Source organism: Henckelia pumila, chromosome 2 (assembly GCF_033568475.1).
Source record: "Henckelia pumila isolate YLH828 chromosome 2, ASM3356847v2, whole genome shotgun sequence".
Lineage (NCBI taxonomy): Eukaryota > Viridiplantae > Streptophyta > Magnoliopsida > Lamiales > Gesneriaceae > Henckelia > Henckelia pumila.
Window position 1 is genome coordinate 27,033,202 of NC_133121.1, and position 27,843 is coordinate 27,061,044.

The 27,843-nt window shown below is 32.3% G+C and overlaps 1 protein-coding gene and 1 long non-coding RNA gene across 2 annotated transcripts; one reads left to right on the top strand and one right to left on the bottom strand.

The window, feature by feature from the left end:
- Positions 1-16,999: 16,999 nt before the first annotated feature.
- Positions 17,000-17,996, top strand: LOC140880454 (uncharacterized). The gene is made up of 2 exons (XR_012149661.1): positions 17,000-17,554; positions 17,642-17,996. It is a non-coding gene; the product is annotated as an uncharacterized lncRNA (long non-coding RNA).
- Positions 17,997-18,300: 304 nt separating this feature from the next.
- On the bottom strand, positions 18,301-22,797 carry LOC140885255 (E3 ubiquitin-protein ligase RGLG2-like). The gene is made up of 12 exons (XM_073292199.1): positions 22,648-22,797; positions 21,070-21,309; positions 20,844-20,928; positions 20,629-20,769; positions 20,433-20,546; positions 20,255-20,352; positions 19,977-20,056; positions 19,748-19,853; positions 19,517-19,644; positions 19,230-19,410; positions 18,792-18,848; positions 18,301-18,672 (listed from the first exon to the last, which is right to left on the bottom strand). Exons 2-12 carry the CDS (start codon positions 21,295-21,297, stop codon positions 18,592-18,594), a joined length of 1,299 nt encoding a protein of 432 aa, XP_073148300.1. The 5' UTR covers positions 21,298-21,309; positions 22,648-22,797; the 3' UTR covers positions 18,301-18,591.
- Between the last annotated feature and the right edge of the window lie 5,046 nt (positions 22,798-27,843).

A 27,843-nucleotide genomic window follows, 5' to 3' on the forward strand; every position in this document is an offset into this window, starting at 1 on the left:
GCAACAAAACAAGTAGGAACTATCGGTTGTTTACTTTGCCAATTCAGCCTATACGTGTTTTGTTCTCTTAGTCCGGTTAGCATAATATCGTCGTTGCTAGATTTGATCATGCAAGAATTTTTAAGAAATTCAACAATATAACCATTGTCACATAGTTGACTGATGCTGATCAGATTATAACATAAGTTATCAACGAGTAATACGTCATTAATGATAAAGTTACCATGAGTAATCTTACCCTTACCCACGGTCTTACCCTTCGAGTTATCACCAAAAATAATCTTAGGCCCTTTGTAATGTATGATATCGGATAGTAAATCTTTGTTTCCAGTCATGTGTCTGGAGCATCCGCTATCAAGATACCACGTTGACCTTTCTGTTGCACTATTCTTCTCGACTGATTTTACTGATAGTACCTGTAAGAAGAATTTACAACCATGGTACCCTTATCTATCTGGGTCCAAATTAGATTAGACCTTTTGGAACCCACACCTGAATTACTCTAACGGTTTTACCCGTGTGAGTGTTTACAAAGTGAGTCGATCGAGGTACACGATGTGAATTTTTGTGTGGTCTAGGCTTTACAGTGTACTGTTTGAACCTCTGATCTGTGTTATTCAATCTATATTGTTTTTTAATAGGCTTACAATTGAAGTGTTGGTTATGTGTCACCCGATGATTCCTGTACTTGAGTTGACTTGGTTCAAACTTTGATTGTTTGAACTTAGTTTGGTTTCCCATTGTTTGTTCATTCAATCTTGGTTTATTCCATGTTTCTTCTTTCCTTGGGATCTTAGGTTTCACATACCCTAGTCCTTCGTGCTTGCCTTTACCATAGCGACTTGGCTGTTTAACATCTATATCTGGTTCAGCGTGTTCATATATCGTACTAGATCGAAAAAATCTCATTTCATTGGGATTTTTCCCACTAGAGTACGGTTGAGTATTTTCTTTTGAGCCAGTACATTCATTTGATCCATATCCAAGACCGGTTTTATCACCTGCTTGTTTCTGGTTCTCATGTATCTTATCCAAAGAGTCAGAAGCCTTATTCCAAGCATTGATTGTTTTAAGCAACTTTTGATTTTCAAATAAAGTATCTTGGAATACTCGTTTCATATTATCATTCTCAGTAGCTAACAGATTTAGCTTAGTCCTTAGACCATCAAGTTCTTTTTGCTGTAAACAGCTAGATTCTCTTGATTTATCAATGAGACATGCTTTTTCTGTTTTTGCTTCCTCGAATGATATAGAAAGCTTCTTATACTCAGTGACCATCTCATTCAGTGCCTGAATGAGTTCCTCTTGTGTAAAGTCGGATGAGTTGAAGTCAAATACCTCAGTGTCATCTTCTTCATGTATGGATTTAGCCATGAGACATTGAACTCGCTCTTCCTCACTTTCCTCGGATGAGCTATCTGTATCGGTTGAGTCAGATTCTGTTTCAGCCCATTTGCTTTTCCCTTCGTCTGCAACTAGTACCTTTTGCTCCTTCTTCTTTCGATATGTTCTTCTTCCTTCTTTGCCTTTCTTCTTCTCATAGTGCTGCTTTCTTTCTTCATTCTTGGGTTTAGTACAATCTGCAATAAAATGGCCTTGCTTGCCACAGTTAAAGCATGTGGGACCATCCTCTGTATGGTCTTGTTTGTAGTAAGGTTTAAATTTTTTATTATTACGCATAAACTTTCCAAACCTTTTGATAAAAAGAGACATAGCTTCTCCACTCATTTCTTCAGCTGTCTTCTTTGTTTTATCCTCGATCGGTTGAGATAGGATAGTTGTCGTTAGTGCCTTGGTGGGGTTTGACGCTGATGGTTCTTCCTCTGTTCGGATTCCAAGTTCAAACTCATATGCTTTGAGATCCGCAAACATATCATGAAGCTCTAGCTTGTTCAGATCTTTTGATTCCCTCATGGCTATGGTCATGACATCCCATTCTTTGGGTAGTGCTCGCATAACCTTCAAAGCAATTTCACGATTAGTGTATATCTTTCCAAGAGAAATTAATTCACAAATAATATTTCTGAATCTTTCGTCAAACTCAGTCATTGTTTCTCCTGGTTTCATCTTGACGTTGTCAAACATCCGTATTGCTACAGTGAGTTTGTTTTCTTTGGTTTGGTCGTTCCCTTCGCACAATTGAGTGAGTTTCTCCCAAATTTCTTTGGCAGTTGAGCACGTCTTGATTTTGCTAAACATATTTTTGTCCAGCGTCTTGTACAGCATATCTTTGGCTAAGTTATCAAGATTTTCTTTCTTTTTTCCTCATTAGTCCATTCCATTCTGGTTTTCTCGACCATCTGTGATTCTCCTCCAGTTATGGCTACAACATTGTTGACTTTGAGAATCTTCATGGGTCCGTCATTGATAACGTACCACATATCATCATCTTGAGCAGAAATATGTGCCTGCATACGAATTTTCCAGTCATCATAATCTTCTTTAGAGAACATAGGAATTTTATTTAAAGAAGTCATGATGAATATCAGTAGCTAAATAGAAAAACCCTCTCTGATACCACTTGTTGGGGATCGATATAGTGTGTAGAGGGGGTGAATATACAATATTGATAGTCTTTAAAATCTAATGCAATATGGTTGAGTAAATGTTAGTTCACTCGACCGGTTTTCTTTTCGCCTGCTAGAAATATAAGAGCAACTATGATTAGTGCGCAAATAGCTCTCATCATGCTAGATGATATCCATGGAATGATGCAATGCAATAACGTAAGTAGACACAGATATGTTTCTTGGATGTTTGGAGCTCAATCTCCTACGTCACCACTTCTTCCACCTCGGAAGGATTCACTAGAAGAATTTGGTTATTACAACATCTTGCAATACACCCGATCCAAGTTAGGACTTATCCAACGCCTAATATGGAACTCCTAGATTCACAGTGATAAGATTTAAAGCTCTTATCAAACTTTTCTTCAGATGGTAATGATGATTGTCTTAGTCTCTCGAGGACTTAAGACTTCTCAAATCCTTGTATTAGGTAGCGTCTTTCAAACGATATCTGGATTTGAGCAACCCTTGAAAAGGATCTCTTCGAAGATCGGATAAGGCTGTTAAAGCTAAGGGTTTTTTCTTTGAGCGGTTGAGTATTCAAGATGGGTTCGAGAGCTCGGATAGACAGATTCTCAATAAGCATTGTTGTGTTGTGTTCTGTCTCTTCTTTATGTCTAGAGAGGCTTTGATATATATAGCATTTGTCTTCAGCGTCTTTCTTCTTTGTCCAACGGTAGGATTTCCCTGCTGATAAAGCTTTTTAAATATTTCGTACTGGGAGTGCCTTTAATTGTCTATTCAATGTGTCGCTCACATTAAATGTTATTTAAGGCTTTCTCACTTTATCAGACAAATCCTTAAATGCTTTGTCCTTTTGCTTTTCAGTTGTCTTGTCACTTTCCGAGATCTGGGAAACTGTAACTTCGAACTGTAGCGTATAGATTTTTGTATTTGAAGTTCGGTAGATATCTCAGTCGGTAGATATGTTTGACATACAACTGTTTTGCATCTTTCGTTGGTTGATAAGCTTTAGCTGACGTCGGTAGATATGTCTTTGTTCGGTTGACGTAGCTGCTTTGCATGCTTTGGCTGTCGTCGGTAGATATGTCTTTGTTCGGTTGACGTAGCTTACTTATACAAATAACTGGCGGCCCACTAAACAACAAAGTATTGTTTTGTTATCACTAAAAGTCAGGATTCAACAATCTTAATTCTATCTCTTAATTCTCGAAGCTTATTATTTAAAATTCATATTTCCTGCTTGAGTGTCATACCAGGAATAATTAGATTTTTTTAAAAATAAAGTTTAATTTAAGGGCAGCAGGAGGTAGAGAAAGGTTACCTTGATTTATCAACTCTTGGTTTTGAGCAGAGGCCAAATCCTTGCTTTCCCTCAACAATATTTTATGTAAACGGTAATTGCTTTGCGGATTTCCAGGTTTACTTTAACCATGAAACTACAATCATTTGGCTTCCAGCCTTCTTCCTCCTTTCGCCCTACTGGTTTTAGTTATTTGTCATAAGGCTTAATTTGTTTATGATTTTATGTTTCTTAGTTTCTGATAATCTTCATACGTCTTGTATGAACCAGAGCGTAAGAAAATTAAGAAGAAAGAGGGAGACTCAAACTTCACTTATTATTCACATAGCAAACATCTCCTTTTATAGGAGAAAATGAGTACAAAGATAAGAACGAAAATAGGACCACCCCTGACATAAAAGACAACATAATTGAATACATCTCATTTATCGTCTGAGGAGACGCCTTTACATGTGGTGTGGTCCATGATTGTAATTATTTTATTACATTGAATCGTTGTCTGTATCACTAGTGACTTCTAATCCACTTAATATTCCATTTGAGAAAAATCTTGCGACTTCATGCGCTGGTGCTCCTTGAAATGTTCTTGCTCTTGATATGCTTTGTGTGTCACAAGTTTGTAGCCAAAATCCTGCAGATGTTTTAATTGTCCTTAAATAATTTAATGTTTCGAAAAATTCATTCTTGAATTTTTCTGTGAAATTTATTTTCTCAAAAATTTGTTTTTGTGGTCGTAGATTGAATATCTTTCTATCTCTTTTTTCAAAGGCGTTTTTGAATGTCCTTTCTTTCTCTTTCTCATTTTTCTCGGTGTTGGCTGTGACCACCGCTTCTTTTTCTTTTTCTTTTTCTTTTTTTTTCTTTTTCTTTATTGTTAGTGCTAGTTGTGACCACTGGCTGTTTTTCTTTCATCTCCATTATTTTGTCGAATGAAGTTGCCATTTTGATTGGTGTTTTTGGTGAGGATGATGATGAAGAGGTTGTTATCGTATATTCTCTTCTGCCCTCTGAATTTTTCTGATTAAATTCTTCTCCTTCTATTGAAGAATTTGAATTTCTTCCTGTAAGTCAATCAGTTGTTCTTTTAATTGACTTAATTGTTCCATCATAAATATATCCTGCACAAGAAAACGTATTTATACATATATAAATGGTTAGTAATTTAACTCTTTTTGTGAGTAATTCGGATAGTTTTATTATGCGTATCATTGTATTTATGGATCCTTTTACAAGAATCTAATCAATCTTCTTAAATGAGATTGATTATTTTACTCAGAGAGTAATTTATGTTTTAAATTCATATTATCTGTTCTTATTAAAAATGGTTTAGAGATAAGATAAATTTCATAAGTCCTAATAGTAAAAATTAAAGCTAGTAACTCCTTTTCATTTGAGTGATAATTTAGCTGTGCTCCTTGAAAAGTTTTTGATGTATAATTACATAATTCTTCATTATTTTTGGTAGCTGTTTTAGTCAGTTTTTCTAAATATATTTCTCGTGTTTATGATTTTAAACATGTTCCCCAACATTCATCTGACGCATCTGTTTCAATTATTATTATATCTTTATTTGAAGAAAAATATAATTCAGGGAGATTACTAATTATTTTCCTCTTAATTGTATCTATGTAATTAGTATCATCTTTTGACCATTTTTATTTATAGTCCTGTTTAAGTTTTGCCTGTAGATGTTTTATTATCTCTGCTAGTTTCTTAATGTAATTTCCAGAATATGTTAGTAATCCTAAAAATCTTTTTAATTGATCTTTATCTTTGATTTTACTAGAAAAATCATGAATTTTCTTAATTATATGTTGTTGTAAACAATGTTTTCCATCTTCAATTTGTAATCCTAGATAATTTATTTTAGTTTTAAACAATTGTGCTTTCTTTTCAGAAAGCATAATTCAATCTTTATGACAGATATCTAGTACTGTCATGAGGTTTTTATAATGTTGATCTAATGTTTTTTAGTAAATTAATATGTCATCTATATAGACACAACAAAAATCTACATAAGGTTTGAATGATTCATCCATGTATCTCTGAAAAATACCTGGGGTTTGTTTGAGTCCGAAAGGTAATATTGTACATTGGTATTGTCTTTTTGGACAACTGAATGCTGTAAGTAATTGTGTTTGTGGATTTAGCTGAATCTGCCAAAATCCTTATTTACAATCTAGACTAGAAAAATATTTCATTCTTCCTATATAAGATAGTAAATCATTTTTATTCGGGATGTAATATCCATCCATAATTGTTGCATTATTCAATTTCGATAATCAATTATCATTCTTTTCTTTTCAGTATCTTTCTTCCTGACATAAAAGGCTGGTGAAGAGTGTGGGCTCTTGCTTGAAATGATTATCTTGAGTTTGAGTAATTCTTGAACCTCTTTTTCGAATATTTTTACATCATCCATGTTGCATCTTCTTGGTGCTTCACGGATTTTGATATTAGGATCTTTAATTTTTATTGAAGCAATAAATTATTTTCTTTTCTTAATTTTGTCCTAAGAATTTTTAGAACAAATATCATGAAATTTATTTATGATTTCTTTTTCAGGATTAATTGTTAAAATATTTTCTATTTTTAATTCTATTGGGTTTGTATTTCGTTAATGAAAATTTCTTGTAAATCCTTCATTTCCTACACGAAATGTTGTTCGTATTTTGGAAATGTAAATCATTGATGATCTTTTGTTTAAAGTTATATGATCTTCAAATTGAGTAAATGGAAGATATTGTCATAAAAAGTTATTTTTTATTATAATATTCATTCCTAATTCTATTTGGTATATGATTGGTATTATAAATTTTGTTTCTTCTATTTCTATTTTTAATTTTTCTGCTACTGTATCAAGCATAATAATTGATCAATCTCCTATTCGAACTTTTAATTCTTTTTCGTATTTTTTCCATTAACGATTTGGAAGTATATGTTTATTTGCTAGACACATACTTGCTTCTGTATCAGCATAAGCATGTATATTATATGGTTTATGTTCCTTAATTTTAATTTGAATTTTTATATAAATACTATTTGGATTAGTTTTGTTTTTTTATTTTCATTCTCTCACACCTTCTTTTTTTTTTAAGTAGATAAGGGTATTTGGGGAATTTACAAACAAATTTTTTTCTCTCCAGGGAGTAAAAAATAAGTTTTATTTGGGTAGGGATTCATAAATTAGTTGTAATTGAGTTTAAGGAGTGATTGACAATTATAGAAAATATTAATTCTTCTAAGTGGTTTGACGTTGTGAAAGAAGAGTTGAAATAATGGATCACAATAAATTGTAGGATATTGTAGAATTTCTAGAAGGTTCAAAATGAGTTGGGTGTAAGTGGGTCTTTAAGTGGGTCAAATGATATAAATCTAACCTTACCGACAAATGTTTCACTCAAAAGGTTGGTGTTGATTACAATGAGACTTTTTCTCCTGTATCTAAATAGTACTCACTAAGAATTATTTTGACAATGGTGGCTCGTTATGATATAGACAAACTTTTTTTCCTGTATCTAAATAGGACTCACTAAGAATTTTTTTGACAATGGTGACTCGTTACATCAAATGGATGTGAAAACTGTTTTTTTTAATGGACATTTAGATATATGGATCAAGTTCAACGATATTATAATCTATATCTATATCTATATATCTATATAAAGCCGAGTTTTTACTAAATATAGTAATTTTCTGCCTAAATGTAATTATTAAAAAAAGAAACATGTTAATTAATGCTATATATATATATATATATATATATATATATATAATAAGGATGATGATTATTATTATTTGATTCAAAATTTGAAGTTTAATCGGATATTATCATTAGTTTGAATTTCAATTAGTTTTATGTGTGTAAAAATATCCATAAATACTATATATAATAATATATTAATTTTCGGTACAATATTTGATAAAATGTTATATTAAATAAATTAAGTTAATTTTTGTGTCTCCAAATATATGTGAAAATATCCATAATGTTATATATATATATATATATATATATATATATATATATATAGAGTTTTGCTATGCTGTCCACCTCCGGTGCCCACCTCCATGCCCACCTATGAGGTGACACTCATCTATTGAATGAGATATACAAATGGTTCATCCAATGGATGAGTGCCACCTCATAGGTGGGCATGAAGGTGGGCAGCATAGCAAAACTATATATATATATATATATATATATATATATATATATATATATGGTGAGCAACTGCTGATGTGTCAATCACCTATTTGATGTGTATGATGCCACGTCAGCATGTGCTCACATTGGTGCTCACGGTCGTTGTTCACCATATCATTTCTCATATATATATATATATATATTTAGAAATGATATGATGAGCAACCACCGTGAGCACCAATGTGAGCACCTGCTGATGTATCACTCACTTATTGGATGTGCATGATGCCCGTCAGCAGGTGCTCACATGGATGTTCACGTTGGTTGCTCACCATATCATTTCTATATATATATATATATATATATATATATATATATATATATAATGTCTCAAATTTCAATTAATTTTTTATGTACATAGTGAAAATCTATATCTATATCTATTAATATATAAAAAAACAATTTTTTTTGTCTAATATGGAAACTTACCACCAAAAATCCCAGTTAAAAAAGGAAATACAAGAAGTAGATTTTTAATTCTTAATTTTTATTCAAATTAAAAATTATTTAATATACTCTTAATTTAGCCATTTCCTAGACGACATTAATTAGAGTCGCTTCCTTTTCAAATTTATGTCAACTAAATAAATATTATTCGTGACTTCAATTATGAGATTCAATTTAATTAAATTTGATTATTCAATAAATCAGCACATTTTTTGATTTTAACCTTTCTCAAATTCCTTTAAAATTTCAAATTCAAATCTTAATAACTTGAAAATGTAAATTGCATTCAAATATTATTCTCGGTTCCATCACATTATTAATTACCAATTAGGGTGGGGAGGATTCTGCCTCATATCTATATTAGTATTGCACTCTTTGAAAAAATTAGTATCAGCTATCTTCAATTCTTCGTTCACTCAGTATGAGCAGGAAAAAAAAAGATGGCTTCTTTATTAATGTCATCCAAGAGGTTAACCCAATGACCAATGCAGTGGGTGTTGATGAATGTACCGTTGGTCCGAGGTGGGCATCTCGAGATAAAAAATATGAAAATTGAAGAACTAAAATAGACACCAAAATTTATGTCAAAAACCCCTAAAAATTATTAGGGTAAAAACCACGGGCAAGATGAAAAGATTCCACTATAATATTTGGAGAATTACAACATCTCTCAGTGTTTTCAAAGAGACACTCACACTCTTAATAAAGGAGAAAATCTATCTCATAAATATATATAGAAATACACTCAAATCATTTGAATGATTTAAATTGAGAAGAGAACTCGATGTTGGGATGCTAAAAATGAGAATAGAGCTCCTCCCCAGTGTATACACGACAAAGAGAAGTCACAATTGAATTCTTTTTTGCCGTATATTCCATTTTCTCTGCCACATGCCTTGACTTTTCAAGCATGTATTTAATGCCACATTTGCCGACATTTCTCCCACTTGGAGATTTGATTGAGAATCAAACACATCTCCACATCCTTTCAATCTTGTCTTTCTTTGCTGTTTATGTTTCTGCTAGGCCACTTGATGATCTACACCATTCAAACTTATCTGTGTTCACTGGCTTGGTCAGAAAATCAGATATGTTATCCTTTGTATGGATCTTCTGCATATGCTCAATTTTTTCATCTACTACTTCTCGTACAAAGTGAAATTGAACTTTAATGTGTTTAGTCTGGAATGAAAGGCTGGATTTTTTGCAATGTGCAAGGCACTCTGACTGTCACAAAACAAAGGAATATTTTCTTGTATGTGCCCAAGTTCCTCCAATAACTTTTTAATCCATATTGCCTCTTTCCAAGCATGAGTAGTTGTCATGTATTCTGCTTTCGTTGTAGATAATTTCACAACTGTTTGAAGTTTTGAAACCCAGATTACTGCACCTTCTTCAATTGTAAACACATAACCAGTATTAGATTTTTTTTGTTTGGATCACCTGCGTAATCTGAATCCACATAGCCCCTGAGTGTAAAATCTGATCCTCCAAAATATAATGCAGCATTCGAGGCACCCTTAATGTATCTAATGATCCTCTTAACTGTGCTCCAATGCTCTTGTACAGGATTCACCATATACCGACTGACTACTCCCACTGCTTGTGCAATGTCTGGACTTGTACAGATCATAGCGAACATCAAACTCCCCACTGCTGATGCATACGGTACTCGAGACATCTACATCCTCTCTACTTCACTGCTAGGACACATCTAAGAAGATAACTTGAAGTTAATAGGAATAGGGGTTGAAATTAACTTACTATCTTGCATGTTGAAGTGCTGCAAAACTTTCTTCAAATAATTTTTCTGGGAAAGCCAAATCTTCCTATTATTTTTGTCTCGGTGAAATTGCATCCCTAGAATCTTGTTCTGGTCCCAAGTCTTTTATATCAAATTCCCTAGCCAATTGTGCCTTCAATTCTTGGACCCGATCTTTTTTGGGGTCTGCTACCAACATGCCGTCCACATACAACAGCAAAATGATATAATCATCATTATCAGACCTCTTGAAATACTTACAAGGGTCTGCACTAAGTCTGTTGTACCCAAGGCTCATGATATAGGAATAAAATCTCTTGTACCAACACCTCGGCGCCTGTTTGAGACCGTACAGAGATTTGTTCAACCTGCAAACCAAGTTCTCTTTGCCCTTTTTCGCAAAACCTTCTGGTTGGAGCATATAGATTTCTTCTTCAACATCGCCATGAAGAAATGTCGTTTTCACATCTTGTTGTTCTAGATGTAGGTCAAACTGTGAGGACCTCAGTTCTAATCATCTAATCATCAATAATCAAGAATAGATCATTCAATAAGCAAAGACTAAGCCAACAAAATAAAAAGGCAATTAAAAATAATAAAATTAAACCCGCACATTTGGCGACGCAAGATCTTACATTTGGCGACGCAAAATCACGTTGCGAAAAAGAAATTTTTTTTTTAAAAAATCAAACCTTCGGTGGTGCGGGCGCGCGAGAGGTTCGAAAAAAAAACGAACCATACGCCCAGGGGTGGCGCGGGCGTGCCTCAAGTCGCGCGGGCGCGCTGCCCCTTCGACCTGCACTATAAATCACTCCCAAAAAGCAAAACTAAAGCTCTGGAAAGTGCAAAAACCATAGACCAAATAAACATAAACATGCATTGATACCCCAAACTGTCAAAATATAATACATGAAGTTCTAGAGTTGATCGACTGCTCAAAAGGATAGAACATGCATCGGTTCTAACTATAACAATTCAAAATACATCACAAAGTACAAATCGAGTTCGAATACAAAGTTCGACTTCTAAAAACCAAGTCCTCACTTCTATCATTCCCAACTCGATCTAGTCATGTTGCCTCTGACTCGAACCTGCCCAACCTGTTGTCAAGTACACATACAAAACAAGACAACAGCCGGATAACTTTGGTGATAATAATATTCCCAGTAATAGCAACATAGCATGCAATATCAAACAATATATCAAAATCATGATATAGGACAACAAGAAAATTGGTTTCACGTAGTAAATCAACGACATGAAATAGCATCATCTAGATTCAAATGCAATAAAATGCAATGCATGTCATCGGGGTTCAAGATTATTTAAATCGGATAATAAAAAGGAATTTCTTCGTTCTTCGATTGGGATCCCGAAGCCAAGATATCACCATCATGCATCGACTCTCCCGTTCGGGGTGAATGCGGTATATCTTGCTTCCTCTAGACTTTGGAGGACTATAAAGAGTTATTTTAATCGCGGCCATTGGATAAATCATCGACCAATGTCACTCAATTATAGTCCCCAAATCGTCTAATTCTATATGTAATCAAATATCCAGGCTTGATATGAATGCATATGAAATCAAAAGGCATTCGAACACATAATTCAAGTAATTCAAATAAACATGCAAATATGTGATTTCAGGGAACTCGAGAATCAACTCAGATTCGAGTATTCGTCCCTATTCAATTCAATGTCGACTTATACCTTTTTCTCGATTCGATTTGATGCTCCAAATCTGGAAATCAACATCAAATATTCAATCAAAATTTATTTCAATCTCAAAACAATCATTCAAGGTTTACCAACTCGATCAACTCGATAGCAAACCTTAATCAACTTTTCGACGATTTAAATTCTGCTCATTCCGAATTCTCGACTCGTAAACCAATCTGAAATGAAGCAATAGAAGATCAATATCGACAAAATCGATCGAAATAAGGCTCGTTCGATTCAATCCAATCGGTATTCAAAACTCAATCCGGCGACATAATGACTGTAAATTCGACTATCCGGAAATACAAACATCAATACATCAATCCAAACAACTCATATCGATAATAACACGTCTAATTCAACCCAAAACAAACAAATCTCAAAATACCCATTTTCGAATTTACTTCCAAAAATCATAACAATTCCAAACTTCGTTTTTTTTTCCAAACCGACTTCGAATATACGATCTATGCTAGCTCAAGAACAATATATCTAAAAATCATTCGATTCTAACAACATCCAAAAATTTAAGTATAACTGATCGAAGAAATACTTACGGTAAAACGAAGCCCTCGTCGCCGGGATCGCAAAACTACCTTCAAATTAAAAATCTATTGGACGGATCGAGCGAAACCGAAGAACCAAAAGCTTGAAGATCTCGCTTAAGGTGCTTCAATGGAGGAGAACCGTACAAAAAAATGAAGAAGAAAGAGAGAGAAGAGCTTAGTCATCCACTAAACCAATTTATCAAGTCAAAATCCAAAAATTGCACTTTGGTCCTTGGATTCTCAAAAATTGTAATTTAGTCCCTGATCAAATATCAATTAAATCCTCAAATTTTCTAATCTTTGATTATCAATATTAATCTCATATAATCTCAATTAATCAAATTTTGGGGTGTTACACAAACACTGCACACATTGCCAATACTACTCTGACTGTTGTAAGTCGAACCACAGGATAAAATATCTCATTGAAGTCAATACCTTTTTTCTGAGCATACCCTTTTACAACCAATCTCGCACGATACCGCTCCACTTGGTTATTGCTATCACGCTTGATTTTGTAAACCCATCTATTACTGATAGCTTTCCTTCCTCGTGGTAGTGTAACAAGATCCCAAGTTTTATTCTTGTCAAATGCTTCCAACTCTTCCTTCATTGTTGTCATCCATAGGGATGTATCCGAGCTTTGAGTAGCCTCAAACTCGATGGTTCATCATCCTCTGTTAATAGACAATATGCAATATTTCTTTCAATGACATAATCTAAAAGCCTACCTGGTGGTCTTCTCTCTCGAGTTGACTGTCTCACTTTGAAAACCTCTGATACAACTGGTTCTTGTTCCTCATTCTCTGGTACTGCTTACAAGAAACTTGATCTTTGTCTGTCTTATTTTCCACCGAAACTGTAGTAGTTTCTGAATTCAGTGTTCCTCCGTCTCCTTTAACTTTATCTTCCTCGAAGATAAAATCTCTGCTGATGATAAGCTTGTGGACAGTAGGATCCCACAAGGAAAACCCCTTTACTCCATCAGCATGACCCAATAAGATACACTTTCTGAATTTAGAATCCAACTTTGATCTTTCTTGCTCATTGTACAAAACGTACACCGGACTTCCAAAAGTATGTAACCAAGAATAATCAACTGGCTTGCCAGTCCACACCTCCATCGGAGTCTTCAAATCAATCGCCACTGAAGGAGAATGATTGATGATGTAAGAAACGGTTTTGACTGCTTCTTCCCAAAATGACTTGGCTAGACCCGCAGTACTCAACATGACCCTTGTTCTGTCCAAAAAAGTTATGTTCATCTGCTCTACCACTCCATTCTGCTGAGGCATGTAAGCCGCCATGAACTGTCTTTTGATACCCTCATGCTGACAAAATGTATCAAATTCATCACTAGTATATTCTCATCAATTGTCCGTCCTCAAACACTTGATTTTTTTGTCATAATCAAGTTCAACCCGCGCTTTGAAAACTTTGAAACTTCACAAACATTTGATTTCTTCTTGATTGGATACACCCAACATCTCCTAGAGAAATCATCAATAAACGAGACAAAGTATCTCGCTCATCATAGAGATACCACCGGTGCTTGTCAAACATCAGAATGAATCAGCTTCAATATTCCTTTGCTCTTGGCAGTAGATGTGCCAAACTTTAATTTGTGTTGCTTACTGGTAACACAATGCTCACAAAAGGATAGAGTTACTTTTGTAAGCCCCGTCAACAGCTTCCGTTTTGAGAGAATCTTCATTCCTCGTTCTGACATATGCCCAAGCTTTTTATGCCACAACACTGTTGATTTTTCTCCCGAACCAATTGATGTAACAGCTAGTTCCGCCACTATGTGTGTTTCTCTCAATAGTACATACAGGAGGTATGAGAAAAATTAAATCAATTTTACATTAACATTTTTCATCGACTTTAAATACTATCAATAATATCAAGTTATAGAGTAATAATCATAGAAATGTATCAGTAATAATGAAATATTTATAACTTAAGTGATTATAAGTTATCAATATTCTATTTGATACATTTATTTTTTTATTGGTAAAAAAATGGAAGAAAACTAAAAAATTATTTAAAATGATAAAAGTTAGAATGATAATAAAAATTATTATATAACGTAGAATATTATTTAAATTTTTTTTATATTTTTATTTTTTACTTATGTTGTTTTAGTTATATTTGTACTTAACTCTAAAGTAAATTATAGTAAAAAAAAAAAAAAAAGAAACAAGATTTTAATTCACTTAAATTAACATGTCATTTGGCGTCAAAAATATTGAGAAAAATATTATAATCAAATATATTAATATAAGTAAGACAATGATAATTATTGATCGAAGAGAGCCTCATCTTTAGTTATTATTAAAAATATAATATACATCTCAAAATTATTGTGTATAAATTATTGATTATTAATTAATTAACTAATTAGGACAAATTTTCGGTTATTTTACTTTAAATATGTGTGTTATTAGTAGTAATAATCTTTTATTAATATTAGCATAACTGCACACACACGCTGCATGTGTATAAAATAATATAATATACTTAATATTATATGTTATATACAAATAGTATATTTTTTCAATAATTTTTAAAATTATTTTTTTTTTGTTTCTAATATAAAAGTAAATTTAAAAGTTATTACTTATCATTTTATCTTGTCTATAATGGTTAGTTGAGAAAAATATGGAAATATATATAAATAAAATCAAATTTTCTTATTTATATTGTGTAAGGGCAGTTTTGGAAAAAAAGTTGGTGTCCTCACTCTAAGATGCTCAACTATTATATATACTAGCGTATTTGCACACCCGTTGTGTGGCGAAAATTTTGATTTTTTTTATTAAAATTAATTTTGGAAAAAAAATCTAATAAATTCATGGGAACAAAAAATGAATGTTTCTTGGGTTAATTAATATTAGACATAAGTCTATGAGAAGTAGTTAAAAGATCATGAATTATATATTCATATTAGTTATTTCTCACCATTTTTTTTTCAAATAATTTCAAATTCAAATTAAGACCATAACAATAGACCAAGTTGGTTTCTCTAATGCCCTCTCAATTATAAATAGGTATAGATATATAGTATAATCTTTTATTAGTATGAGGTAAATAATATAGCAAAAAAACTCTTGTGATTATGTTTTTGGTTTTATAAACATCATATTACATTTATAAATTAACCTTATATATATTGTAGCATAAGTGCAATCAATGAATAAACTATTTTGATATAATTTATTTATTATTAAACATATTAACCTCATTTCGTACTACTTATAATAAAAAATAACTAATTAATCATTTAAAACTTTTTAACAAAAATTTACTCTACTACAAAATTTTATATATATATATATATATATATATATATATATATATATATATATATATATATTAAGAATAAATTTCACTTTTAATATAATAATAAAATTACACTATATTAAAAAGAAAATAAAAATATTATGCTATTTTTAACCCATTAAACACAATATTTTAATTTGTTTTCAAAACATTATATTGAATTTGTAAAGTTAGCCCTCCATACTATTATAATATAAGTGCAATCAATGAATAAACTATGGATAGAGAGTATCTCCATATACATATATATATATATATATATATATATATATATATATATAATTAAAAATAAGTTTCACATTTAATATTATAATAAAAGCAAACTATATTAGAAAGAAAATAAAAATACTATGATAATATTTTAACCCATCAAAAGCACAATATTTTAATTTGTTTTCAAAACATCATGTTGAATTTGTAAATTTAACTCTCTATGCTATTGTAATATAAGTGCAATCATTCTCAAATATATATAATTGCAATCAATTAATAAACTATTTTGATATAGTCTCTTTGTTATTATTGAAATTATTAACAATATTTCTCACTATCATAATAAAAATAAATAATATTTTTTTAGCAATAATTACACTTATAAAAAATTTGTGTCAAACATATATATGAAAAAATAAAATATTTGACAATATAAAAATATTGTGGCCAAATATTGTTTATGAAATTTTATATTATATATTATACATAGTCTATCAATAATTAATTTTGATATGATAATTGATAATAAATGAAAAATTAAATACACCTCCATTACTCATAATGTAATAAATCTCTCCTTAAAGTTTGACTAAAATTTTAATCTCGTTTTTGCCCTTGTTTTTTACCTCATTTTTTCATAATTGTCCATACATGTTTTTTGATCCATAGACAATTTGAACGAGCAAAGTTATAAATTCACAATGAAAAAACTTTGTCCATCATTCATACTTTTATAGTAGAAATAGATTGTTTTTTTCACCTCATTTTTCCATAATTGTCCATACACGTTTTTTGATCCATAGACAATTTGAGGGGGCAAAGTTATACATTCACAATGAAAAAAATTGCCGATCATTCATACTTTTATAGTAAAAATAGATAATTGTTCATACATTTTTTTTATCCATAGACAATTTGAGGGGGCAAAGTTATAAATTTACAATGAAAAAATTTTATCTATCATTCATACTTTTCTAGCAGAAATAAATTATCATAGTATAATATATTAACATAAAACGTTTATCAATCAATTATCTAAGATATGACTTAGATGTTGTGGAGCGTCCGAAATTGTTATATTAAATTTCTAGGATGCTCATATAATGGAACAGAAAACATTGCACAGCTTGCAAAGAGATTTGGCATAAAATATTGGGTTGCCCTCCATGTATAAAGTTAAATCAGCAACTTTATAAATCCCAAATCAACCCATTTCTTGCTCTTCACTTTGAAGTGTCACCTTTATTAAAACCAGAAGCAAAGGTAACCATTCTTTCCCACTTGCCACGCACCTTATTTAACACCATAAAACTCTTCCTTTCCCAACTATTTTCATATCCCTCGTGTGAGGACAAATTTGCTATATGTCTATTAATACCTCTCAAGAAACTATGCATCGATCGACAAGCTATTCATCTCTTCGGTTATCCGATGAGATCTTGGTGAACTTTATCCCACATGCTTCAAAGAATCCAGTCTCTGAAGGTATTTTGCCAAGTTTTAGTATTAATAATAATCTTACCTCCGATGCGAACACAAAGAAGAATACTTATTCGAAATCGCTGCCCGCAGATAAAGCTGTTCATTTAATCCCTTTGGTTTTGATTTCATGTGCTCTGGTTCTTTGGTGGTTCTCCAGCACAGTTCCGGCCAGGACGATTTAGTGATGATAGTTATGCATGTCTTTATCGGGAGACGAGATGTTTGCCCCAAGAATGCATCCAAGAGTGGATATTTATTAATACATGTGGAGTTCATATTTCCAATGAATCTCACATGTGAGGAGAAATATCCACATTTAGATGCACACGTAAGGAATTATCTTTAAAATAGCATGAAATTCCCCAGGTTTATAACAAAAACGATGTAAAATTTGGTACAGTATGTGATTTTACATTAATGTTCATGATCTGATAAGTTTTCTTGACTTTGACTTTTGACTTTTGACTTCCTGTATATTTAAATTGCATAGTTATCTGGTCCCTGGAGTTGGGCTAAAATACAAGACCACGTTTAATATTGATAGTTACTAGTTATATCTTCATACGATCATGCATAACAACTTTTTGGAATTCTTAGCTACATCATTTCCCTGGTAATCAAGATACACAGAAATTTTCTAGCCTACAAGGAGGCCAAGATTCCACAAGATTAGATAAAAGAAACAATCAAATCGATATGATGCTATAAATAGTTGTCACTCCTTTTGGGGAGAAAAATAAAGCAATCTAGATCAAGAATCAACCAGTAAGAAACAGGAGGCAAAGTTCAAGTACATAACGCAAGCAAGACTTCACTAAATTAAACACCGTAAACTCCAATTCCATGATGTCAGAATAGTTCAACAAGGGATGTGTTACTTCTTATCTATGAGAAAAATAGGATAGAACCTTCGAGAAAACGTTTAATATATATAGTCGAAAACGACTATCCAGATCATGATGCTGTAATACAACAAGTGCGAGGGTAAGGTCAATATTAGTTAAAAGCGATTGAATAGTTACAGAGAGAGAGCTCTCTATCTAGTAGAGCTTTATCCTGGTCTCAATGGGTTTTCGGCAGATTGGGCATGAAGAAAGGTCTTGTGCACATTCACAGCATGTCTGTTGACGACACGAGAGGAGTGGATACGGCGGGACAGGAGGGAAAATTGACGTCAAATAATTTAATTGATTTAGTTTTCAGTGTTATTAATAAGTAAAGCACAAGCAGTTTTTTATACCTGGTGTCCACACCCGAATGCCATATCCTTTGGGTCAGTAATGCAGATGGGGCAAAGCTGTCAAAGGTCGACAAGAAATTATGAGAAAATATCCAATATAACTGAATTCGGATTAGAGAATTTCTCAAGCGCGTGAAATCATCACTTTTGAGATCATGCAAGCAAGATTTTTGTTCCACAAATTTATGAGTCATAGTCATCAATTGCATGCGAGGGGATTATGGGTCAAAAAATGTCTCTCCAAGTTAATAGATTTTGGCTTACAAATACAATACTAATTCCCCTAGCCAGAAATTGCAGCCATTCAAGAACCGTGATCTTGAATTTGCACATCGAATGAGGAAAACTTATGGAGAGTGACAATGATGCAAGGTAACTAATAACAGAGTAAAAAGCAGTTAAAATCTCTTTAGTTAAAGAAAATAAGAAGCATGTTACATGGTTGTCCGAAGAGTTGTTCATAGATTGGCTGGAACTAGCAACTGAATCATTCCCAGTAGAAGAAGGTGCACTTGGTTGGAAATTACTAGAACGAGACGGCTTAGATGCAGCAAAAGAAGCTGCCCCATAGAGAGGAGGAGGGAGAGGAACCCTATCTGCATCATTGCCTCTAGAAGTGCTGAACCAGAAAAGTTAAAGAAAAATAGATAATTGCAAACATGAACAAATTCCCATGAAAGAGGAAGTAAATAAATAAAGCAATTGACTCTGGCCAAACAATTTACCCAAGAATGTTCAGCTCCAGAGTCGCTTTATACTGTGAAGGTATTTCCATCAAGGCAGCAAGCGAAAATGCCGTCTCTTTTCTGGATGGCTCCATGCTTTTCGACATAATTTCTGTGAAGTTTACGAACTAGAAATAGGCAAGAAATGAGAGGGGATCAGTTAAAGTCTTAGCCAAATATACCTTTATTTTCCACTAATAAGCAAGAAAGAATGAGATGGGGATAACTAGCCTGGAAATTGTCAAATGCCCGAGCAGGAATATTATCATCAAATTCTTTCATCATATCCCAAGGCCCATCACCAACTCCCACTAATATAATGGACAATGGGTACTTGCTGCAGTCGAACAATAGGACGATAAAAAATGGTTAGATAACCAAGTTTAGATTACAATTTCCGCACACAAGTTGCAAGCAACATTTATCTGACATCGAACCATAGAAATGTAGATGAAAGAACCTGGCTTTGACAATTGCATCCACAGTTTTCTTTTCTTGAGAACTTAATTGTCCATGATCAGTATCAACACTTCTTGTCACCTGTAAATCAATTAACTGTGAAAAATAAAAATTGATAAGCCGAGCCATCTACTTTTCAATGGAAGCTAAGTCTGGAGATCAATGGATATCAGGTGTAGAAACATTCAGACATGGTAAGTAGACACTTGAATAAAATATACACATGGAGTCTCGGAGAATCATATTACACGCTTCAGCTTTTCCTACATAATATGCTACCTGTCCATCAGCTATAATCAGTAAAACGTGGTACTGGCCACCACTTTGCTCTACGATAGTCGTAGCCATTTCAATGATAGGAGCAAATGATGTTGGTCCTATAGAGAAAAGATGATGAGTTATAATGAGCAGCCAAGACCAAGCACAGGAATAAAAATGGCTGGAATTTAACTTGAACCTGCTAGTCGTAATTGAGGAACTAGTTCTCTGTATCGAGTCAACACTTCCTCAAAGCCATCACAAAATTTTTCGTCAGGAAAGAAGCTAAACACTTCTTGGTCATGTGTCGAAGCTGTCAATGTTGGAATAGTCAGTTCTCCATTTTCTTGAGTGATAAGACAGTTCAAAAGAAGAAGTTCTGAAAAGAAAAACACCATCTCCAAAACCAAAACAAGGAATTAAATTATCTTCATCAAATTTGGACAGTGTTCTTCCAATTATTGATATGGCTTGTTCATAAGGATTTTGCTCATCTGCAATGTGATGCAAACTTCTCCGGTGAAATGATTTCGCACCTAAAATTAAAAAAAATCAATTACATTGCATGACCAATTACTCAAAAGCATTTTTTTTGGCACAAGTGACGCACCTGACCACTCATTGCTTTTGGTGAAATCGATACCTATGATTAAGTTAGAGGATTCCAGACCCGCACGTGCCAAGGCATCAGTAACCTACAGAACTCAACATTCTAATGGACTTGACAATGCAAGAGATAGTTCCATACCTCAACAATAGAAAATAATTCCAGTCCTCAAACCACCAATGACACAACGTTCTATCTTAGTATGGGGATTTTAACAGCATAGTTGTACCTGATCTAAGTTGCTGTAGTTGTCATCTATTCTCGAGTACTTCTTCTCCAGATTTTGTTTAGATTCAGGGGGTGGTGGACCACCATAGGTTGAATGTGGATATGCATAGCTGTGACCCGGTTGAGCATGTGAAGTCTGTTGACATCCTTGATTTGTCAATGGATTTGAACTGGATACAAAAGATGTATACCGACCAGAAATCGATCTTTTTGAACTCTTGGCCCCCATGAGCTATCGAACCTATAGACGTAAATTTTCATAAAAGCAACCAAAATTAAATATTATGGAACAACATTTTCACCCTCAGCAGCCAAGGCAACGAGGCCCACATTTTGAAGAGACTTTGGGTATGGTAGCTAGCATTGCCAAAAGAAACATCAGCAGTGTACTGTCAATCAGAAAGATCTAAAAAAAACTATAAATCCTTAATGTTCTGATGATTCTCACCATGTTGTTTCAAGTACAAGAGTATGCAAGTCTTGGTCTAGTATGTGTTTAGGTGTTGGATAAAATTTATTAAATTAACTTCCACTTCTCGAATCACATTCATCCATGTTTTGACAACCATGGTTCAAATATATCATGATAAATGATTTTGAATCATGGAAATATACAAGTATAAAATAATATTTCTGTCGATAGTCATGCTGAAGAAATAGATAAATTAACTCCCCAATACACTGCTAAGCCATGAACCAAAACAATCCCAACTGAAAACAAAAACAACAAAAAACTGTAAGAGAAAATTGCTACGGAGCAAATACTTTTGTGAGTTTGAGTCCAAATTTTGAAGTTAATGATGAAATTCCACACGTTAATGGAGCAAATTCTTCACTCTAATAACCAGCAAGAAATAGTAAACGAAAGGAAAATGTAAAATCTATAAGATTGATTCTTTTCACAGGATTTGACAGAACTTTTAAGACTATAATGTGAATAATAACATGAAACCTCGTATGACCTGCAATGAAGTTTTTTAACAACGGAATGAAATATTGAAGCAGCGCACTGATCACGTTTGGACTAAGGGAATGAAGTGAAGAAATCAATACAAGTAGTCTAAAATTCGGTTGTTGTTGTAGCTAACTAGCTATACTGCGAACACCACGACCAAGAACGAATCGAATTAAAAATGATAATATACATTGATGAGCAATTAAAATGAAGTTATCATCATACAAGAAAGCATGTGTGAGTGGAACTCGAACGTCTAAGACCTTGATTAAGGGATTTGCCGAATCATGTATTCCATTTGAAAGAATAAATATGGGATCAAAATTTGTTAGAACAAAATTACAATCCTCGTATTTGGTCATCAAAACACTACAAAGGCTACTCCTTTTCACTTCTTGACTATCGAATAACAGTTGTAACTTCCCACAGCACCAAAAAAGGAACAATACAAGCATAAATAACCGAATTTTACATGGAAATTACGCAGAAAATAAACAAAAATCCAACAAAAAGACAAACCCAATGGAGTAAATTATAAAGTACTCAGAAATATAAGGAAAAAAAGAAAAAGAAAAGGCCAAACTCTTTCTTTTTCCTTTTCATAGAAGACAGAAATTTCTTCACCTTTGTTAAGCAGCACTTATGCCTATCACATTAAAGAGAGAGTAGAGAATCTCTGGGTTGAGACGATAGAAGCACAAGGTGGTGGAGGGTAAAAGGTTTGGTAATGGTCGATGGGAGTCACATGCGATTTCACCTCTCTTGGCTTTTTCTCAGAAGTTTCACAGATAAAACAATAAATGGTGATAAAAATTAAAATCTGCAAAACGAAAATTCTATTAAATCAAATGAACTTTCTAATAATGCATTTCCCATATTAACTAATGATTTTTTTTAAAAAAAAATCAAAATGATTTCCTTTCTTTAATCTTTTTTTTAAGCTTAAGTTATATATTTTAGATACAGTATATATATTATATTATTATAGTTGATCTACGTGATACTATATTATTAAATTTGAATGATTTAGGGTAACTAATTTTTAGTGTTATGGCGTAAATAAAAAATTCATCTTCTTAAATTACAACACATTCTATCTTTATTTAATAAATCATAAAAATTTATTTTAGTAAATAATTATTTTTACCTAAAACTATCCTAGAGTAGCTAGATGGAGAAGTAAAATGAATCTTTGTTCATACGTTGGCTTCGCTGGTACGAAATAAGTCGTTTCAAATAGATTCATTGCCCCGACCCAGAAGACGATTAATTTGGCATGGGCTATATGAGCTCGTAGTAGTTTATCGGAAAATTTAATTAATAAGTCGGACATTTCCGGCCCATCAAGCAAAACCGATGGTTTCTAATTGGTCGCGACTAACTACAGTTAAAGTTCCATTATAAATTATATTCTAACTTATCTATATTCTTGAATTTTAAACTAAATATGTCACCTTAAAATTTTAAAAAAAATTACTATCAATAAATATTTTTAAGTTTTTAATTGTAATATAATCTATAAATGTTTTAATTTTTAAAAAAATTAATATGTATGTATGTATACACATCACGTGCACAGAGACACTAATTATTAAGATGAAAAATGTGTTTAGAGAGGAGTGACACCAACCTTTTGTTCTCTTTTGTTTTTATAAAAAGTTCTCTTAACTGTTCTTGATAGTTAGAAACTAATCTCGTTTTAACTAAGAGCAGAAGAGTACTATTTTTAGCACGGAAACAATGCACACCACTTAGTGAAACAAAAACAGTAGGGGTAAAGAACACACAAGATTTGTTTCTGAAATTTCGAATGATAAATCACTTCTACGTCTTCATTATTCTATTTCCAAAAGTAATTAATAAAAACTTTGACTAGTACAACACTTGTATAAATCCACATCAAGAGGACTTATCATTGCCTACTAATACTCCTAGTATCATAACACTTAAATGTAATCTCAGGGTTTCTCGGAAAGACTCTTATCACATATTACAATTACTTACACTTTTAGTAATAAGCATGAAATATAAAGAATGTGAGTAAACACTAGCACAGATGATCTTGTGTATTTGATAAGATTTAGACGTGTCCTTTTAGAGTAGATTTCAGTTGACATTGTAATGCTTGATTTTCAGCAATTGATTCAAGAGATTTTCAGAGTGAGTTTTTGTAAATACTCAGAGAGTCTTTTATATATGTATCATGACGTCTGAATTCAAACGGCTCTTTAATTCACATTAAATGTATTGTAATAAAAATAGATTAGTTTTTAACCTGTCATTTGTTTTATACAAAAAATAGTAACATACAATAATTTTTTTAGTAGGACTTGTTAAATGAATTGTACTATTGTACAGAGACACAATATATAAATAAGAGACATTCTTTGACAAATAGTATCAAATAAATGAGTTATGCTGAAAGTTACATGAAATCATGACTACTTTTGAAATCATTAGGCCACTGAAACTAAGGCTTCGTTTGAGAGCTGTTATTTGGAAATAAAAGAAGGGAAATGAAAGAGAGTTTGAAAATTTTGTTTGTCTATGAGTTTTTTAAAGGAAGAAAAAGAAAGTAGAGGAAATTTCATCTATCTCAATCAAAAGGTATTCCTTCTAAAAGTGGGAGGAAATAGGAGAAAAACAAACAAAAATGATAATTTCAAATAAATTTAACTCATTTTATTTATTTTCTTTCTCCAAGTCTCAAATGAAACAATATATAATTTTTCTTCTCTCCCTTTTCCTTCCCTTCTTTTATTTTTTTTTCTCCTTCCCTTCTTTCCCTTTAAACTTCCAAACTAAGGCCAATCGTCAGCCGGAGGTTTGATAGTTCTAGCATATAGGGTCATGATTACTGCTTCTGTCTTGCATACCTTCTTACTTATTTATATTTGAGATATATATACTATATTATTAGTATTGATCTATACGATAAGATATAATATTAAATTTGATAACAAAAGATAAAAATTTTATTTTTATAAATATTTATATTACCAAAACTAACATATCCTAATAAATTATACTTCTATCATGTCACTATAAAATTAAAAAAATATTATTAATAAACATCTTAAAGTTTTCAATTTTAATACAATTTATACGCGACTTATTTAAACACAAAAAAATTAATATGTTTTTATCCATTATGTGGACAGATACACTAGTTTTTAAGATCAAAAATGTATTTAGAGATGGTGAATAAATACCACCAACTTTTTGTTCTCTTTTGTTTCTGTAAAAGGTGTCCCTAACTGTATTTAGCAATCAGAAGCTAATCTCGCCTAACTAAGAGCGGCAAACTACTATTTTCAGTATGGAAACAGTTCACAATACTTATTGGAAAAAAAAAAAACAATAGGCATAAGGAAATGATAAATACAAGATTTGCTTATGGAAGTTCGAATGATAAATCTTTTCTACGTCCCCCTTCTTCTGTTTTCATAAGACATCACTAAAAGATTTTCTAGTATAACACTTGTATAAATCCACTTCAGTAAGACTTACCCTTGCCTACTGGAACTCCCTAGTATCACAACTCTTAAATGTAATCTCAGAGTTTCTAGGAAAGACTCTTTTTATAGATTACAGCTACTCACTTGTACTGATAAACACAAAATACAATGAATACAAGTAAGCAGTAGTTTAGATGATCTTCTCTATTTGATAAGCTTTAGAAGTGTGCTTTTAGAGTAGATGCGGTAGACGTTGTAATGCTTGATTTTTAGCAATTGATTCAAGAAATTTTCGGAGTTAGTTTTTGTAAGTCCTCAAAAAACCTTTTATAGATGTATCCCAATACCTGAATTAAATGGATTTTTAATTCTCATTAAATATACATATACAAAAACAAAGTAGCTTTTAGCTTGTCATTTGATTTATAGTAATAGACAATAAATGGTTTCTTACGATTCGTTAAATGAGGCATATTATTGTATAGAATGACTATATAAATGAGATACATTCTCTGCAATTAGTACATGAAATTAGATAAATGAGTTGCCAGCTAGGAAAACTAATTGTCTACTGAAGGTTTGATAGTTCCAGCATATAGGGTCATGATTGTTGCTTTAGCCTTGGTTATCTTTTTATTATAGTTCTACTGATTTCTGATCGATATTAAGTGTTATGTTGATCAAAGACTTTGACATGAAGGATATGTGTACAGTTGATGTTATATGTGAACTAAGATCATTAAGACATGTGAATGAACTTTCCTCACATGTTCTCTTTATATTAAGATGGTGTTAAGAAGACTCAATGTTTATGATCTTACTCTTATCGAAACTCCAGTAGATGTAAATCCATATTTGAATTAGAACAAAGAAAAACCCATATTATGTTTGAAATATTCATGTGTAATTAAAAGTTTGATGTACGACAAAACTGTACACATGTGAAAATTGATTAGAAGGTCAACAAACTTAGACTTGGTTGAAGTCGAAAAACCATTGTGTATAACACGATCTACTATACAATTCGAGTTTATAGCTTTAAATAAAGCCTTCAAAGAGGCTACATGATTGATAAATATGTTGAAAGATATACGAATTAAATCTAGTGCTTTCAGTGATAATAAATTTTAATAACAAGTGATAATCGGAAAGATACAGAGCTACAAGTACAATGGTAAGTCACAAGACGTTGATCGTAGACATAATACTATTAAGCAATCGATCTCTAATAAAGTTGAAAGATAACTTGATGATACCATCGACAAAAGTTTGAGAAGAGATCAAAATATTGTACATCTGGGGGAATGAGACTAAAAATCTGCAATCAAAATGATCATAGTGAAAACCCAACATTACTGACTGAAGATCCCAAGATCTTGGTTCAATGGGACAACCAAGTTATGAGAGTTGTTGTAAGGTCAGAGATTATTTGATTTAATCCAATATTATTTAATTTTAATTCGAGAATATTTAATTTAAAATTTTTAGAGTTTAGATTTAAATTCTAATATTCTTAAATTATTTAGGATTGAAATTGAATTTAAAAGAGGGCAGAGAATTGAATTGCAAATTATGAAGATTTGAGGGGTCAAAGTGCAAAATCCTTACCTTTACTGGAAGACACATTACTTGTATATGTGTAGGAACGTGTATCTCATATTACACAACACATTTTCATCAGATTTTGTAGCATAAACCGTGTCCTTCATCTTCTCTTTGGAATTTCAGTTTTCAAACTTTCATAGTTAAAGATCCGGTCATTCGATTTTAAATCCGAGCTTAGTTCCGGAATCCTTGTGACGAGAGCTTTGATTTGTGTAAGTATTTTGATGTTCCAGCATGTTTCGAAGGTTTGGAAGTTGGGAGAAATCATAAATGATTGTATATTGTTGTTCTTGAGATTATACGTATTGTATATTCGAAACCGGATTGAAGAACGGATGTCGTATGAGTTTATGATGATTTTCAAAAGTATGTTTGATTTTATAGCTGCTGATATGCTGATTTATGATGATATATGTTGGTTATGAGTTGTATACGATTTTTGGATTGAGCTCGATATAGTTTTGGTTATCGATTGTCAGTCGTTACGCCGTCGGTTTCCAATTTGATGCTGTTTTGATATCTTGTGATTGAGCTCAGTTTGAAGTGAGTTCTTGCTGATTTTATTAGATTATTTTGCTGTGTTTTCTGACTTGAAACCAAGGGATATTGAACTAGAGCCTCCAGCTTCGAACCAGAATTGAATTGGCTAAGGTTTGTGAAGTTGCAGCTTTGTGATTGAAGAACTTGAGCAGATTTTGATATGAGCTCTTAGATATTGATTGTTCAGATTTGAAGCACTCAAGAACCAAGAAAAGAA

Excerpts from the sequence above, each read along its gene's own strand:
- LOC140885255 (XM_073292199.1), bottom strand. The coding sequence starts at position 21,297 with ATGGGGGCCAAGAGTTCAAAAAGATCGATTTCTGGTCGGTATACATCT. Across the intron at positions 20,057-20,254 it reads TGATTATAGCTGATGGACAG|GTGACAAGAAGTGTTGATAC; the intron begins GTAGCATATTAT and ends ATTGATTTACAG. Across the intron at positions 18,849-19,229 it reads ACAACTCTTCGGACAACCAT|CTTTGCCCCATCTGCATTAC; the intron begins GTAACATGCTTC and ends GACCTTTGACAG.